The sequence below is a fragment of the Chamaea fasciata genome, unplaced genomic scaffold (genome assembly GCF_029207755.1).
Source record: "Chamaea fasciata isolate MVZ Bird 193981 ecotype frontalis unplaced genomic scaffold, bChaFas1.0.hap1 SCAF_2, whole genome shotgun sequence".
NCBI lineage: Eukaryota > Metazoa > Chordata > Aves > Passeriformes > Sylviidae > Chamaea > Chamaea fasciata.
In genome coordinates, this window is record NW_027094087.1 from 89,688,520 (window position 1) to 89,705,099 (window position 16,580).

The following is a 16,580-nucleotide window of genomic DNA, read 5'->3' on the forward strand; positions in this document are numbered from 1 at the left end:
TAATGCAATCTGTCTCTCTGTGAGAGGAAAGTTTATATTTACATAAATGCCAGTGGTCAAGGCAAAAAGAGATTGTTGGACAAGTAGTGTTACTAGCCTCATCTGTTTCAAAAGAAATACTTCTTTTAATATATCAGTTTCCCTATTAAATATTCGATTTCGGTGTGTTTTTCTTATTTGCAGGCTATGAGAATTATACACAGAAGTGGAGGGAAAAGAACATTTTTGACACTTGGCATGTATTCCTTAGAAAGTATTTATTGTTTTTATTTTAATACAGATGTACAAAAGAGCACTAAGCTACTTACAGAACTTCATTGATGCATGCTGAGTACACTGGTTCTTGGAAGTTCACATCTAAAATTTATTTTATTTTGTTGCTATTTTCTATTTGGATAGGAAAAAATTAAATCGAACTCCCTTTTCTGAGAGGTACACAGTATATCTGCATATAGGAATTATATACAAATGTAATCATCTATTCAGTTTTCAAACATTACGTTAATGTCATATAATTATCACATAAGCTGTTCAATAACAAAATTGGCTTCTAATGTGAATGGAAGTTTTTCAGCTGTGATCATTGCAATACTGAAAGGGATTGTTTTCTCAATACATTCTTCCTGAGGTATTGCAGTCATATCCCTCCCCTAGCCCCATCTCATCTGCAAAAAAATTGTTCTTTTGTTTGCAAGAAAATTAATTGCTTTGTCAGCATTCAACATAAATGCAACTGTTTCTGTTCAGTTTAAATTTAATGCACAGGCATGAAATTCTAGGTATTTCTATGTGTTTTCATCAACATTGAGTGGTATTATATTTCTGTTGCAAGTTAAATTAAGTATTAATTAAAACTTGCTGTCATCTTGTTTTTTTACATATATGCTGGATTTTGTACATGAGTAGCTTTTCAAGCATAAATTGTGATAATCAGAGGTCTTTTTCTGTTTTTGCTTGCTCTGTGGATGTTCAAGCAATAATGCTTTTTCAGAAGAAGGAAAACTTGAAAGGAGTGCTTGAGATATTTTTTCAAGATTTCCAGCATCTCAGTAGAGATAGAGAGCTTAAAGGAGAACAGGAGAAGCTTTTCATTCTTGACATACATTTCTGCTGTTTTTGTTCTTGAAACGCTTCCTTGCTAGCTTCTTTGGAGAGTGTTTTCCTGAATATAGCAGAAACAAAGTGGATAGTTGTGGGTTTGGATACGATGCCCTTTTCAGGTTTTAGGTATTTTGTTTCTGTACTTAAGTCTTTCACCGTTCGCCCTGAATTCAAATGCTCTGGCATTGAAAGCTTAGCTGCTTTTATTGGATTTATTTTTTGGAGGTAGGTTTCTGTTTGCTTTGTTTTCTGAAACAGTTTGAGAAATGGTTCTCTTATACCATTATGGTCAAATATGCTGCTGCTAGCAAACAGCAAGTTAAATTTGTTAATGCATTGTAAAGTCTTCCTTAATGCATTCAGATTGGCAGGTGTGTGCTGGTGACCCAATATTTGGCAGCACAAGAGCAGGAAATTTGTTGCAAAAGGTAGATGTAATATGTGGCTGTCATGTAGTCTTTGCTTTTCAGAAAGTTGCATCTGGGGAAATGTATCAGAAGCAAAGATAACACAATGGCAAGTATCTAAATTCAATTAAAAAATACTAGATGCTTAAAAAAATTGAAGTGGCAAAACCTTAGGGAAATGTATGTATATGTTTGTTTTTTCCTAGAAGATTTTCAAAGTTTTTCTACTTCTTACCAGTTATGCTCCCAGTGGCCTTCCTTGCCATATGTGTAGGAGAGCCCTTTTTAATTGCTTTTCTTTTATTGCTGGTGTTTTAGCAGGGCGGGAATATGCAACATAAGAAAGAACAAGGAAGATGAATACAAGTTTGAGTTTTCTTCATCTTTTTCCAGCTTGTTGCGTTCCCTGTGCCTGGCTCAAGCTAAGCTATCTCTGCTGCCCTGGCAGTCTATTTTTGAACTGTAGCGACCCTGTAGTAATTCTGTGAGGAGAATGGGGAGAAGATAGCATGCCAGTGACATATTCAGAATTGTAGTCTATTTTTTAAGACTTGTCCAAAATACCTAATGTTAACTTTTCCATAGCTGAAATCAGCTTTGCTAGGTTTAAGTACTTAGTGCTAAATTGAGTTCGGCACACAGTTAAATTAGGACCCATGTAAATTAGAAGTGCAGGGATAGAGGGAAAAGCTATTGCAGACTTGAACAGATTATTCTGCTGCTGTGGCTCCAAATGGAAGCCTTATGCTCCAAAACAAAGTGCTTGTGTAGTCTAAACTGTCAGGGTCTTAGAGATCTTAAGAAACATTCCATTTCTTCTTAGTGGAAGTGGAAAACTGAAGGTTTTAAAGTTGAGTGTATTGACCTTTCATCTGCAAACCCTCTCTAAGTTCTCTAGTGTACAGGTACTTCACACATGAAGAGGGGAGGGAAAAAAAAGCTTTTGAAAATGTAATTGATGAAGATGCCTCTTCTACATAGATAGGTTAAATGATTACATTCCTGCCCAAAATAAATTATCTAATCAGCTCTAGTTTTTGAGAAAATGGAAATGGTGCATGACTGTGTCATGTATTCAGGGCTTTGGTTTTTTTTCATTTTGCTGGTAGCAAATCCAAAAAAATACTGATCAAATTGTTCAGCTTCATTGTGGATGGCAAAACAGTGCCACAGAGGGAACCTTTTTGTCTTGGAGGAATCTAAAGAGCAACTGAAGCTCTAACAGAGCGCATTTGTTGACTTAAAATGTCTGGCTAGAGAGCTGAGTCTTAAGCTATGCTTGAAAGCTTGATAAATTTTTCTTTCTCAGCTGCTCAGTGCTGGAGGAATCTAAACAGCCATTGGCTGCTGCCAGTGTTGGGAAGAAACCATATTTTTTTTTTTTGTAAGCTACTCAAGTCAGTAACATGATTACTATATTGGGTTGGTCAATTAATCCTTTGTTCTAGTCTCAGTGGTTTTCCAGGGTCTTTTTCATTTTGAATAAAGAAATTACTGTAAAATATCTTCTCCCTCTATCTTCCCTCTGTTCACTTTCTAACTTTATGGTGGTGGTGACCTTTAATTTGCTGTACAGACAGTGCAGGCAGCCATTTTCTAGTCATGCTAAGTGGTGTCTTCCTTCACACTGCATTTAGGTTTCAATATTGTGGGCTTTCCTATTGGTCTTTTAAGAAAGAGGAGAACTGAGTTTTCAGAATGTGGTTCTTACAGAGTACTTGACATAACTATTACCTTTAAGTGCTTAGGTGAATGTTGTGCACATTTAAAAAAATGGAAATCAAGATGAGAAATAGAGATTTGGTTTCATGTGATACATTAATCTTGAAGTAGGAAGTGGAAGAGTGAAGAAAAAGGGAAGCTGTGTTACTGTTTTGGTTTGATTTTGAGCTTGAAAAGTTTTGTGTCTTTCTCTTGGAAGAACCGTGAGAACAGTGTGCCAGCCCTGGAGGAAGACTTCCTTATCAGTCTGCTATTGACACGCTTCCTGTTGACACTGTCTCTTTGGGGAACTGTACCCAGTTATCCAGGAAAGAGACTGGTTTCATGTGACTTTAATGGAGAAAAAATAATAGGAATTTGATTGCTTTGGGGGGAAGAGAAGACAGACTTGGAGGCATCAGTCTGTGTAAGAGTAGCACATTTGATTTGTAACTTGTTTGAACTCAGACTAACAAGAATAAAACTTGGAGGTTTAGGATGGCAGGCTAGACTTCAGTGCAGACTGAGCAAGCCATCAATAATCCTCAGTATATTTTTGTCTAGAGCTGCTGCAGTTAAACTATTGCTAACATTCAGCTTAGTTTAACACCACATGGAGCGCGCCAACAGATGTTCCAGTCACACCTTCAGATTACAGTGGAGACAGCTTTTTTTAATGCAGTGTCTCACAACTCTGAAGGAAGTGGGAGGAATGCTATCAAGTTGTATCAGCTGAGCTGAGAAAATAAACTTGTTTAGAAGAATTCTGAAGTGAGGCGTTACTGTCTGAAGCAACAGTTTCAAGTCCCTTTTTAATGCCCCTATATATGCTTCATGGTTAGCTTTAGAAAACATATGCACATACAGTCACCCATATATAAGCTATTTGTGAGAAATGTGGTTGTGTGATGTTTCCAAGGGCATGCCAGTTAGCAAAAGTGTGTGAACAGTGTGCCAGAAAGAGATCATAGGCAGGAAGACGCGGAGTCCTGTGTCACTTTATGCCTTTCCTGAGCTGAAGGTGCAGGTTGGCTCAGCATTTCCTTACTATGCATCTTCAGCATTTACAGGCACATGCATCAGATTGCTGTGGAACAAATCTGCCAAAAGGAAAAAGTGTGTTTTTACTGAAGACAGGGTTGAAAAAAGCAAGGTTATTCTGTTAATAGTGTAAAGCTTTTTGGGTACTGGAGACTGGGAAACAATGTGTCTAGGAAAATGTACTTAACTGAGCTGCAGAGGTTGGATAGAAAGTTCTATTTGTTATCACCATTTAGAGTTTCCTTCTGTACTGGCAAACAAGCCTGTGTTCTCTTGGTCTGTGCAGTTTTAGTTTTATTCCTTGTATTTGTACCAGGAGAGAATGATCTAGTACCCATGCTATGTGCTAATAATCTCCAGCTGCTGGAAGAGTGACAGTAAATAAGACCTGGAGCATTGCAGACTTACATTTAGGTCTGAGTTTTGTCTTTAGAATTAAATCACTCATCCACATAGTGATATGTACTTTAGCAAAATGATGAGGGGCATTGCCCAGTTTCCTGTTGGAGAGTTTTGATTTTTATCAGTCAGACAAGGAAATACAGTGCTCAGCTTTGGTTGTTAATGTATATGTAGAGGGGAACCTGTGGTTTTGTTCTTGTTTAATACCCTTGAGTTTGACAGTAGTCTTGGTTACCCTGAGTTCCTCAGTCCTGCCCATTGTTGTTAATTATACATACTTACTTCTTGCTGTAGTTTTGAAACAAATGTTTATTGTGAAGAATATTCATTACTTGCATGGTACCTTTGTGCAAGAACCTTAGACAACTTCACAAGTGCTGATTATCCTATCAGAGTGCTTTGAAGTCCAGCTTGTGATCTGAGGCTGTTGACTGTAACTGAAGTGACTGTTTTCCATCTCCACATCTGTGGTGAGTAGTGGAGATGTGATCTGCACAATTCATTTGCTGTGTTCTGGTAATAGCTTTAGGATAAAATTAGTGGGCTGTATTGAGAAGTGTGATTGCTATGTTGTGTGGTGTTCTTGGTATCTTAGGGGAACGTTGATCAAAACCTGAACATTTTATGGAAGGAGATAGTCTGCATCCAAAAACGTGAATAAATTGGATGCAACAGACAGTTGAGTTCTTAGCTGGGCTCTAAACCTGGTTACTGTCAGGGCCTGCTGCACTGAAAACAGGAGACTGCTGCACAGTTTAATAGAGACTTTGTATTTGAGAAGGAAAATATAATACTGACACTGCATTAGTTGACAGATGACTAATTTATGGATAACATTTTAATATGTAATCTTTCTGGTTTTTTTCTTCTTTCTTGTCTTTAGGTGAAGCCAAAAATCTTCCTACATATCCGGGGCCAAACAAGATGAGGGATTGCTACTGTACCGTAAACCTGGACCAGGAGGAAGTTTTCAGGACCAAAATAGTGGAGAAGTCATTATGGTAACACATCCATATATAAATGTTCTGATAAGTCTTCTCATTCTCTGCTTACTAAGTTTGTTTACTATTCCAAAGATACTTTCTTGAGGGGAGAAGAGAGGATGAATAAGATTCTTCTTCCACTTTTAAAAATGCTAGTCATAAAAACAGTAATGTCATGATACCTATCTGTATTTATGGGAAAATGCCTTCACCAAGGCAACCCATATTAATCTTTTCCTAACAATGTACCACCAGTGCTCTTTTCTTTCTGCACTATTTGTTTTGTACTTCCCTAAGCTTTTAAAAATCTCAATTTAGAAAAGGTGCACTAAACTCCATTTTGCATCTTTCTAGGCTCAGAATTTTGCATTGGTCTGGTTGCCCTAGGGAGTTGAGTTACGAATTTTATTTTTTCCTGTCATGAGGCTGTAACTGAAAGGAGAGGTTTGAACATAAGATGCCTGTCTGACTATCTTGGACACTTCCTATGAGACTGCAGAGGTCAAATGTAGAATGAAGCAGAATGAGAAGCATGTAGCAAAAGTTAAAATGCTTTCTTCTGGAAATCCTTAGACTTCCAAAAATTAAAGGGAACTAGGCTGGGCATATACATATATTCTGGTAAGCAAGGCTTTTTTTTAGTGGAGAGGAAAGAAGCAGCAAGGAACAATCAAGTTTATAACTTTTATCTTAAGAGATAACTCTCACCCTTTTCCCAATTTGAGTAATATGTTAGGAATTTGCTATTTGTCTTGTTATTGCAAATAATGTACTTCAGGAAGTATCTCTAGACCTCACTCCCAACCACTCAGAAGTACCTGACACATTCAGGAATGTCAGTGGGATTTATTCCTGTAAGTCTCTTTAATAATTTTTTCACATAAATTTTTGTCATCTTTAAGCCTTGGTGTTTTTTAGTGATGATGCTAATTTTATTTGTAGTACACAAACATAAACCAAAAATTGGTCTGTATGCCTTCTTTCTCATCCCTGTAGCTGACATGTAGTGTCCCTAAACCTAATATCCAGTTGTTTCTTAAAAGTGATTTTGTAAGTCATATACATTTTCTTTTGTTGTAGTTTTTGGGATTTTTTAAAAAATTATTTCTGGATGATCATTAGTGCTTCACAGGGAAATGGAAGATGAGAAGTGAGGATGTGTGAGAATAGTTTGTCATTTCCTTGAATTAATCCAAGCATTTTTCTATTGAAAAAATTAACTCTTGGTAATAAAAATAAGCAACAAGTATAAATCCTTCAGTGGGAAAAGTTCCGTCTTTCTTTAGACTTTCTTAAAAAGATGGAGAGGTACACTGGGGCTATGCAAAACTGGAAGGTTTCTAGTTTTCTGACAGGACTAAGCTCATTTTGTTAATTGAGGTGAATTCAGGGGAGAGCTGAGCAATGATCAGAGGTCTGGAAAATGTAACTGTGAGGAAAGGTTAAAATACTGGAATTGTTTAGCCTAGAGAAGAGGGATGAGAGTAGACATAAATATATAAATTAAAAAAATTAAACAGAACCAAAAACAACCCCAAACAGACCCCCCACCAAAACAAAAATTTGAGAGGGAGGGAACTGGTCTATCTGTCGAGTGTGGATATTGCCAGTAATAGTGAACTCAAATTGCAGTGTGGAAGGGAGTTGAAGTTAAGGTTAACTCTGAAGAAAAATCTCTATTAAAGGTTCTAAAGGACTGGAGTAGATTTTATTGGTTTTTGTGTTTATTGATGATGGCTTTTAATAGGTTCTGTGTGATCAGTCTCAACTAAATAATAGGGATCTTCCAGCTTTGAAACAGTGGTGGGACCAGATGACCTCTCAAAATCCCATTTTGGACCTCTGTTCTTTGATCTAAGGTTTGACTAAAGATGGTCTCCTTTGTTGTTCTTTTTTCTCCTCCTGAATTCCTGTCTTCAGTGGGAGCCTGCCTTCTCCCTATGTCAGCTTCTGTTTTCAAATACTAATTTTGGAAAACTTACTGCTTTACAGTCTCTGAATATCCACTTTACAGACATTGATATCAACTCAGTTTTGCATTTAGCCATATAGGTGTTTCCCTGTCTTTGTTTTTCTGGGGCATAATAGAAAAGCAGACAAAAATCCCAAATACATGAGCGGTAATCTTAGGATGTCTTCCCTATCTGTGAGTAAGTATTGCTCTTACTTCATGAAGCACACTTAAACAGCTGTTTTATCTTTCATGACTGTGTTTACATCTTTTAAAACAAATGTGAACATAGACTTCCAGAAGATGTTTTTCAAATGATACCAGACCGTACTGCAGTTGCCTATTGTTTCTTGTAGGATTCTGGGATGAGCTGAGGAGCCAGTCATGCTATACTATTCTTTAATGCCTGTGTGCGGATTGATTTAACCCATTGAGTGAGTTATTGGGCAGATGAGGCTTATGTGCCCCATGGGCCATGTAATTTCTGTTCTGCAGAGAATTAATGGTGAATTTTGTTGGTCCCTTTTTCTGAGGTACTGCTGCAGCGATACACAATATTTGGGAACAGGGATGCGAAGCTGGGCCGATGCTTGACTAAATTAATTGAGTCCTGCCTGAAACTCGGTGTTGCTGGTATTGGAGTGTGACACAACTTGACACAGTTCTCCCCTATAGTTTGAAGGGGAGAGCACTGGCTCTGATCTGTTGTTCGTACCTGTTTTCTACTTCCTATCACTTCATGTCTGGCATGGGACAGGCTTGCTATAAAGTTTTAAGAATTGCTTGTATTTTTACTAGTGCTGATAGCTCCCTCATCTTCTAATAAGCTCAAAAATTATTTTTTGTAGTCTATAGAAAACTAGATGTTTCATGTGAAAATCTGAATTACGAGGTCATTCATACACAGCCCTAGCACTACTGATTCTGGAATGATGTCTTGTTCAGATTTAGCCTGGAGAAGCCCATCTTTTGCAGCATTTCTGAATAGTTTTTTTCTTCTTCACCTGCATGAAAAGGCTTGTAATTGATACAATGTCTTGTGTAGTTGAGAATTAGTTCTTCCTCCCCACTTTTTTTTTTTTTTTTATTTCTCAGTTGGTCTTCTTTAGGCTTCTACTAGGCATTGGATAAATGTATATATGTATATTTTTCCATGCAGGCTTACTCCTGGTGTACAGCTTAAATAGAACTGGCAGATGGAAAAAAGGAAACAGTTATCTCTTCTTCCCAGAGGGACTTGGATGAATGTCCAATTCTGGCTTGCTTGGAATATCTGTTATAGAACCTTCAGGCTCTGACTCATCATCTCCTGTTTTGTGCTGGGGCAGTGTAAGAAGTTGCCTCCCTGAGCTTTGTCCTAATCTTCTGCAGCATATTTTCTTTTTTTATTAGACTGTTGCAGAGGCATGAGAAGACAGCTGAGATCAGTAACCTTTTAAATCAACAAGGCATGAATCATTCAGAACTCAAAAGAATTGAACCAGCACATCCTGTGTTCCAGTCAAGTGCTCTTACCAGTGCTCCAAAGAGAATCTCTATGAGCTTGATGCCCTTTATCTAAATTAGTGTCTCAAAAACTGAGAGAGGAGCCACCATGGTGAATCTTACCTCCTCTGTTCAGCAGTCAGGTGGGGCTCATAAATTACAATATGGAACTTAAATCATTCCTGCCATGCAGCCTCTTGGCTGCTGCTTAGCTGGATGGTGGGCCCTGCTGCCTTGTGCTGGAGGATTTTGAGGGCTGCTGGGATAAACTTAGTAGTGTCTGACTGGAACAAGTCAAGCGTTGGTTACCACTGGGGCAGGCCTTCCTACAAAACTGCAGAGCAACATGAAAGTGCTGTTTATATGAGTAGTTCAGAATAATCTCAGTTCTCTGGGGATCTTTGGGCAAGAGTAGTGAGTGTGTGAATTGGTCAGACTGAGAAATCCAGGTTCTCAAGGAGAGAATCTTGAACTCTTCAAGCAGCACTGTTTTTGTAAACTTGGCGCAGGCTTTTACTGAATTCTAAGAAGGTCACATGCAAGTCATAAGATATGAGGGAGAGGTCAGTTAGAGCCAAGATTTAATATGCTTCCCTATCTTGTATTTGTCATTCAATATTTGTGTTTCCGTCATCTACAAAGACACTGAATAGATTTGGATCCATTCCATATAACCTAGCAAATATGTACGTGAAGGGACTCCTGTATTTTATGTCCTAAGAGTATGTTAGAAAGATTGTGTTTTTTTAAATGCAGAGATCTGCAAATTTTCTTTAGTTCTGAGCTGCAAGTAAACAGCCTGACAAGAGTTTTTGCCTATTAATTCCCTTCGCTCAATAAACTGCTTATCTTCCCCCCCCCCCGAAGCTTTCCCTCCTTCAGGCTCCACCATCCAGGAGTTTCCTTGCTACAGATATTTCCCGACGATGAGCTTTCTTGAATTGTTGGTGTTAAGACTGACTTTGCCTTTGCAGTTTGCATCAAATGTGCCCATTCACTTAAAGGGCAGTGTCAGCTGCAACAGGAAATCAAGGCAGCTTCTCAAATCATAGGTGAAGAATGGAAGGAATGTGACATCTCTAAATTTGTTTCAAGGATATGAATAAAGGCAAAATCTGTCGTACGCTGAGAATCAAATGTCTGACAGTGCGTGCTTTAGAGAGGTGAGCCAAGCATCTTGAGTCTGTGATTATTTAGTTCACCACTATTTCACTGAGGAATTTTTCACGTGCTAAACATAGTGATCAAAGCCTGAATGAAACAGCAAATTAAGCCATAGGCACTTTCCCCACTTTTCCACCCCCAGTGTTGTTGTGTTGCTTTTTTTTTTTTGGTGGTTTTTTTTTTTTTTTGGGTTTTTTTTTGGTTTTTTTTTTTGGTTTTTGTTTTTTTGCTTGTCTCTGGTGAACATAACAATGAGAACTACAAGTCTACAAGTGTTCTGGTGACTGTATATTGAAATGTGTTGTAAATTCATAGTTAAGGCTATGTTTAATAAGTGGTTGCTGTATCTTTGTTTTAGAATTAGATCAGGTAACAAATTCAGCCAGCAGCTCTCAGAACATTTTAAAGTTATTTTACTGCCATATTTAATGTTATTTTCTAATTCTAGGTTTGCTTAAATCCTTTTTCCCTGTGTGTTTGGAGTTTGTGGCTGCATAGCTAAATTTCTCATGTTCTGACAATGTCTTGGATGCGGGCCACTTCTCAAATTTTAAACACAAAGTTGTTTCCCTTAGTTGGAGCATTGCCAAAATTAGCTGTTGTATCTGGGTTAGCTCCATTAGCTGTTTCTACATTCTTACATTGCCAGCTCACCTCCTTGAAATAACAACTTTCCCCAGCCCAGAGTCCTGAAGCGGAGAGGCCTTGAGGCAGATGTTGTAGTGTGTTGTGCAGCTTCACTCCTGCATGTTCCCAGGGTCTGCTGTCCTTCTGCATGCGACAGCACCTAACGTGGCTTGAATTCCTAATGACAATAAACTTCTGGAACTCCCTAAGCCTCTAAGGAAAAGGCTTAGGATTGATGGGGTACACCTTCAGCCTGGTCAGGGATATTGAGGCTAAGGACTGCATGGCTGTGCAGGGAAGTAATATAGCTGGGAAGAGTGCCAGTAAGGGAAACAAGACTTAATGGAAGATGGAGAGTGAAGTGAACCTTGAGACCCAAGGCAGGGTTTATGAATGAGAGCGTTTATCTGTATGAAAAGCCACCCATGTGAGTAACAATTGTTGGTGTTGTAGGCTGCTTTGAGTGATTAAAAAAAAAGTAAATGCAGCTGTAATGTGACTTCTGCTGTTTGTGTGTGTCGTCTTACAGAATATTTTGGGAGGTGACCAGGGGCCAAACGGCTGCTGCTTCAATTTATCATAATCCTTGTAAGCCTCGTTGAGCCAAACCAGCAACTGTCAAGTGAGGTTGATAACTATAGCTCATGTGTCTGTCTACAGTCTCTTCTGGGCACAGGATTGAGAAAATGCACACTGCTTTATTTTTTCCTCTGTGTAGTAGGGCTGGCTATGGGTGTAACAAAGCACTGTTCATCTGAATGTCTCTGCACAGTGACATGAGAAAAAATTCACTTATGCTCAGTGGGTGTCTGATAGACTGCAGCCAGCACTCTCAACAGTGGGCATAAGTGATGTTTGGATTTACATGTTGCCTCCTGTGCCATATACTTCCTGTTGCATGTCCTCTGCCAAATCTGTGCTTCAAATATAATATTAGTTATTTTTAATACATTGTGGCAGAAAGCTACTGTGACATCTGCCAGCTCTGCCTTTTACAGAGCCTGTCTTACTTGCCTGTTGTCTTCTAGCTTTGTGTCTGGTAGGAGACTGAAGTGCTTTCAGATTTTGTTTGTCTTGCTGTATCTGCTTTGAATAAACCTTCTCTCTTCTACCCCACTCCCTTTACATATGCTGCAAAGCATAGCATAAAAAGTATTAGCCAAGTAGTAGAAAGAGCTTAGTAGTAGAAACAAACAAGTGTGCTCCTTTGTACAGACTGATTTTGCTTCCTGCTCACATGGTGATGTGAACTCTGGTGTTCAGTTCATGCTGCAGGATGAATTCAGTATTTCTAAACCTTTTAAAATAGTCGGAGGATGTGGAGTTGTCTGTGGCATGTTAATAGTCCTTACTTTAAATCACAAAAGCAGTTTAAAAAAATCCATAAACAAAGAATTCTGGTTTGAGGGGTTTCATTATTATTCATCATGCAACTCTTTCACTTCATCCACTGAAGTACTGGTGCCAACACAAAAACAAAACTGCTTTAGCGAGTCCTAAGTATTGAGAAACAAGCATGAGGTTTTGTAACGTAGCCTGAAACTAAAGAAATGTTTTTACACTAACATTTGTTTTATGAAATCTCTTCCTCTCCATTAATATTATTTGTGATGATATCAGTAGATATATGAAGCTGTGAAATAAAGTTGCAAGTATGCTTCTGGAATTTAGTAAAATACGTAAATGTGAACAATTTTTGAACCCCTTTTAGAGGGTTTATTGTGTTTGAAGAAAGGATTCTCTTCCTTATTTGCTTCCATTCCACTTGATCTGCACAGAAATTTTTGTTTCTCTTCTCCTTCCCTGTCTCCTCCTGAAAATATCCACTGCCAAAACATGCATTAGAAGACATTCAAAAATAGATACCTTGAAGTGGGGAGGGCTGGACAGCTGTAAGTGTAACAATGCCTAGCAGGATCTCTTTTAGTTTTTGGGGTTTTTTCTTGGTATTCCTTCTCCCATGCCATGAACATTCAGAACAAGCAAATTTTTGGTGAGGGGAGAGTGAGTATGCCTGAAGATTCAAATCCATTGCACAGTTTATGCATCTCTCTATCTGACTTTATTTTTTGTGTTTTTCTCTTCTGTGATGAGAGCTGTGGAAGCATACTAGGGAAAGTGTCCTGAGGAGAGATTGATCTGGGTTTGTGTTGGTGGTAGAGGCTGTACAAAAGCTGTGCAGTAAGAGAGTCCTGTGCTTCCTGAGGAGAAAGGACTGCTGAGGTTGGGCTTTCCTCTTCCAGGACATACTAAGGTGATGTGAAAAAGAAATGAGAAGGAGATCTGATGTGAGAGTATGTGGCATAGAAGGCTAATCAGGCCCTTGTGAGCCTGAAAACTCGGAGCAAGGATTTTGAAATTGGTACAGATCTTTCTCTCTTTCTAACCCCATCAGGAAAACGAGAGACAGACAGCAACTTAAGAACAAGCCCTGTTTCATAACTAAAGACCAGCAGATACCTGCACTGATACTCTCCTTGTTGCTGTGATGGCAGAACTAAAACAAAGTTCGCAGAGCTGTTCTAAACTTAGTAGTCCTTATTGAAGAAGCTGGATTTGAAAATGCAGTTATGTTCAGTTTGGAAGGAGATGAATTGCATTTTCAGGGGAGATCCACCGTTTCTGGCCTTGCAAGTTCCTGCTTTCTCTTCAGACAAGTCCTATCACTCGTTTGAAGTCCAGAAGAAAATGAAATAATGACAGCACTGGTCTTAGCCATGCCCTTCCCTTGTAATCATATTTACATGCAGTCTGTGCTGCTAGGGTTGGGGAGGAGGCCCTCACTGTTACTCCTCCACTTTGAATGATTAAAATTTCTCTTGAGTGTAGGGCTGATTCATCTACAAGGGAAGTTCAACTCAGAACCTTTAAGTTGAATCTGAACTCACTTGGTTCTTGAAAGATTTCTGAGTTTTCAGCCGGGCTGGTTCCAGTATTTGTTTTGGAGGATATTGTCAGACTCCTGAGGGCTGGGTAGGCAGATGTTGCTGCTTTTTATTAATTGTTCTGTCAAAATAAAAGTCCTCACTGAATCCCCATCAGACAAATTCTGGTTTATTGGAGAGAGGAGACACTGGGGGAAGGATTTAGGTGTTATTTTGGAAAAACCATTTTGGAGCCCTGGCATTCTTGCTCAAGATAAGTTAGCTTGGGAAATAAATCGTAGGATTTGACTGCTGCAACCTCTTGTTCTTCAGGTCTTGGTGGGAGACAAAGCGAGTACTGTTCTGAAGAGATACATGGAGAAAAAGCACACATTTAAGTGGAAGCTGGAAGTATTTGTGTGGTTACATTTGATTCCTTCAGAAAGAAGTTACTGTTTCTGCAGAGCTACACAAGATTGGGTTGGGAACATATCAGATTTATCTTGATGTGTATTCTTGCAGTTAAAACTTTGCTGGCTAATTATCCAGTGTAGAGGGAGTATGCTTGTGTTGGAAATCTGCTTGCTTAAATTAATTAAGAAGCAGTGCACCCCAGGGGTGTTACCTGAGTTATGAGAGGTTGTGAATCTACAAGGGATTCAAGATCTCAGAGGGGAGAAACCAAGAGCAGAACAAAGCTTCTCTTCTGTTGATGATTGTTCAGACTGCACTGCTCAGACTAATAAACCTTGTGCCAGTAGTAGTGACCTGATATGGTCCCTGCAAGGCTAAGTCAGCCTTCACGGAATTAATATTTCTTCTCTCAATTAGTCTCTTGCTGATTCTGTGCATTGGGCTATGTACCTCCTGTTGTCCGCACTGGTGTTCTGACTCTTGTTTGTTTTGCTGTGGTGTGATCTTAGTTGACTTCTGCCTCTGTCCAACACCATGGCAAACATTAATAGGGGGACTTGCCGAGGCTTCCAGTTGATGTCACTTCCCTGCTCTTCCCCCCAGAATCATTAAAATATACTCAGTAAAAGTCACTTGTATTTGTTTATTCATATTGCATTTAGATTTCCAGTACAGTGAAGCTTCCCTCGTATTTTTGATAGAGGGATTGGATCCACAGTTCATTAAGTATCATTTCATTCTAAGGTCATTAGTGAATAAATTCATCTGTCATGTTCTTTCAGCAGAAAGGACAATTTTATGGCTGAATAGAGTATTAAAGCTCAGAATGATGAAAGTGTTTTGCATGTATAATGCATTAGATATTTGGGCAATATTAATGCATTTGTTTGGCCCCTTAGGGTTAAGCCTGCACATGAAAACTTGCACCAAGTGGTGTGCACAGTGAAGCCCTCGGGGCTTCCAGCAGAAGCATGGCTGCTGAGACAGTCATGTAGTTCCCAGTTTGGTTGAAGCTGTTTGTGACAAAGAATTAAGGTATTTTGTGCCTGAAGTGGCGGCTGTGAAATTCTTGCTTCCAAATAAAACCTCTCAGAGCAGAATGGGTAAAGAGGATGTAAAAAAGAGTGCTGGATGGGATGGGGCAGTTGGGACAGTCAAACCAGCTGCCATTTCCAGCTGTCAGGTTTTCTTCCCCTGCCTTCACAGTAGGGATGACTTAGCGAGCCTCACGTTGGTTATCATAACTTACCAATGGATGCATTTATTTCAAGGAATGGGAAACCATTTCAGTGGTGGGAGTTTAACCTGTGGGTATGCCTTGGGCTTTGTTGTTCCTCCAGTATGTATTCTTTCATGTGGCTAGTGGAGTAGAGACTTAAATAATGTTCTTGGTGAATACAGAGTGATGTCTCTGGATTTAATGAAATTAATGTGGCATTTTCCCTTTAAATGGAGACTGATTAGCTAATTTGCAGTGCCTTTGTATTTGAAGGGAGACTTGTCAGCTAGCTCTTGAGGGAACATGGTAATTCTGAGGGAGTGTATTTTTCCTATAGGCAGAAATACAAGCAAAAATGTGTGGTGGTGTAAAACATCCCTGAAAGAGACAGGGAATGACGTTTCGTGACAAAATTCTATTTCTAGTAGAAAAATTTAAAAGTTAATCCAAGGAATTTTTAGTAACTCTTGCATATCTAATTTTCCAATATAAAAAGATTTAATAGTGATTTAAACTACAGCACAATTCTGTCTCATTTCTGAGCTCAACCAAGGCAATAAGGAGGTCTGTGTTTAAGAGGGGAAGAAATAATTTGCTGGCTTTTGGCCTGTTGGTATTAGATTTATTTTTAAGTCTACATCTGTAGTGCTTGTTGTATTTGTCCATGTTACTTGAATTGCATCCACTCATTTAGACCTACTGAAGCATGAGTGACTTGGAATGAAAGGTCTGTGTAAAATGGTAGACCTGTCAATGAATAAATAATGTTGATATATGCTTATAGTTCCTAGGAGTAAATCCTTAACCATGTAATTTGATAGAAACTGAAAGGGTTGCTGTCAGGTGTCTGAGATTTTTTTTTCCCCATTTAAATAGGTAGGATTTGAAGAAAACCCCTTCGGTCTCTAAAGAGATTTTCATGCTGAGATAGTACTTTCTTCTTTTTTTTAAAATGTGGTCTTACTGTAAAAAAAAAAAAAAAATTCTCTAAAATTCCACTCTGCAGAAATAGATATTCAGTGCTCTGAGGTAACAAGCATGGTGCCGCCTCCAAGGCTTAGTTAGCATCAGTTGACTGAGTCTGACGTTAAATAAGACACTTTGCAGGGGATGAGCAAAGATGCTATGGCTGTAGGCATTTTATTTTAAATATACTAAATGCTTTAAAAAAAACCCCATGAACCATACTGTGTTTTTCTCATCCTGTTCATGTATGCTTTT

The 16,580-nt window shown here is 38.7% G+C and overlaps 1 protein-coding gene across 2 annotated transcripts in view; it reads left to right on the top strand.

Moving 5' to 3' along the window:
- The window catches only part of RASA3 (RAS p21 protein activator 3), a 172,317-nt gene that overhangs the window by 73,685 nt on the left and 82,052 nt on the right, over positions 1 to 16,580 (top strand). For both annotated transcript variants that reach the window (XM_066176708.1, XM_066176709.1), the window contains one exon: positions 5,536 to 5,653. In XM_066176708.1, coding sequence (XP_066032805.1) covers positions 5,536 to 5,653 — 118 coding nt within the window. The remainder of the gene's footprint in view (positions 1 to 5,535; positions 5,654 to 16,580) is intronic.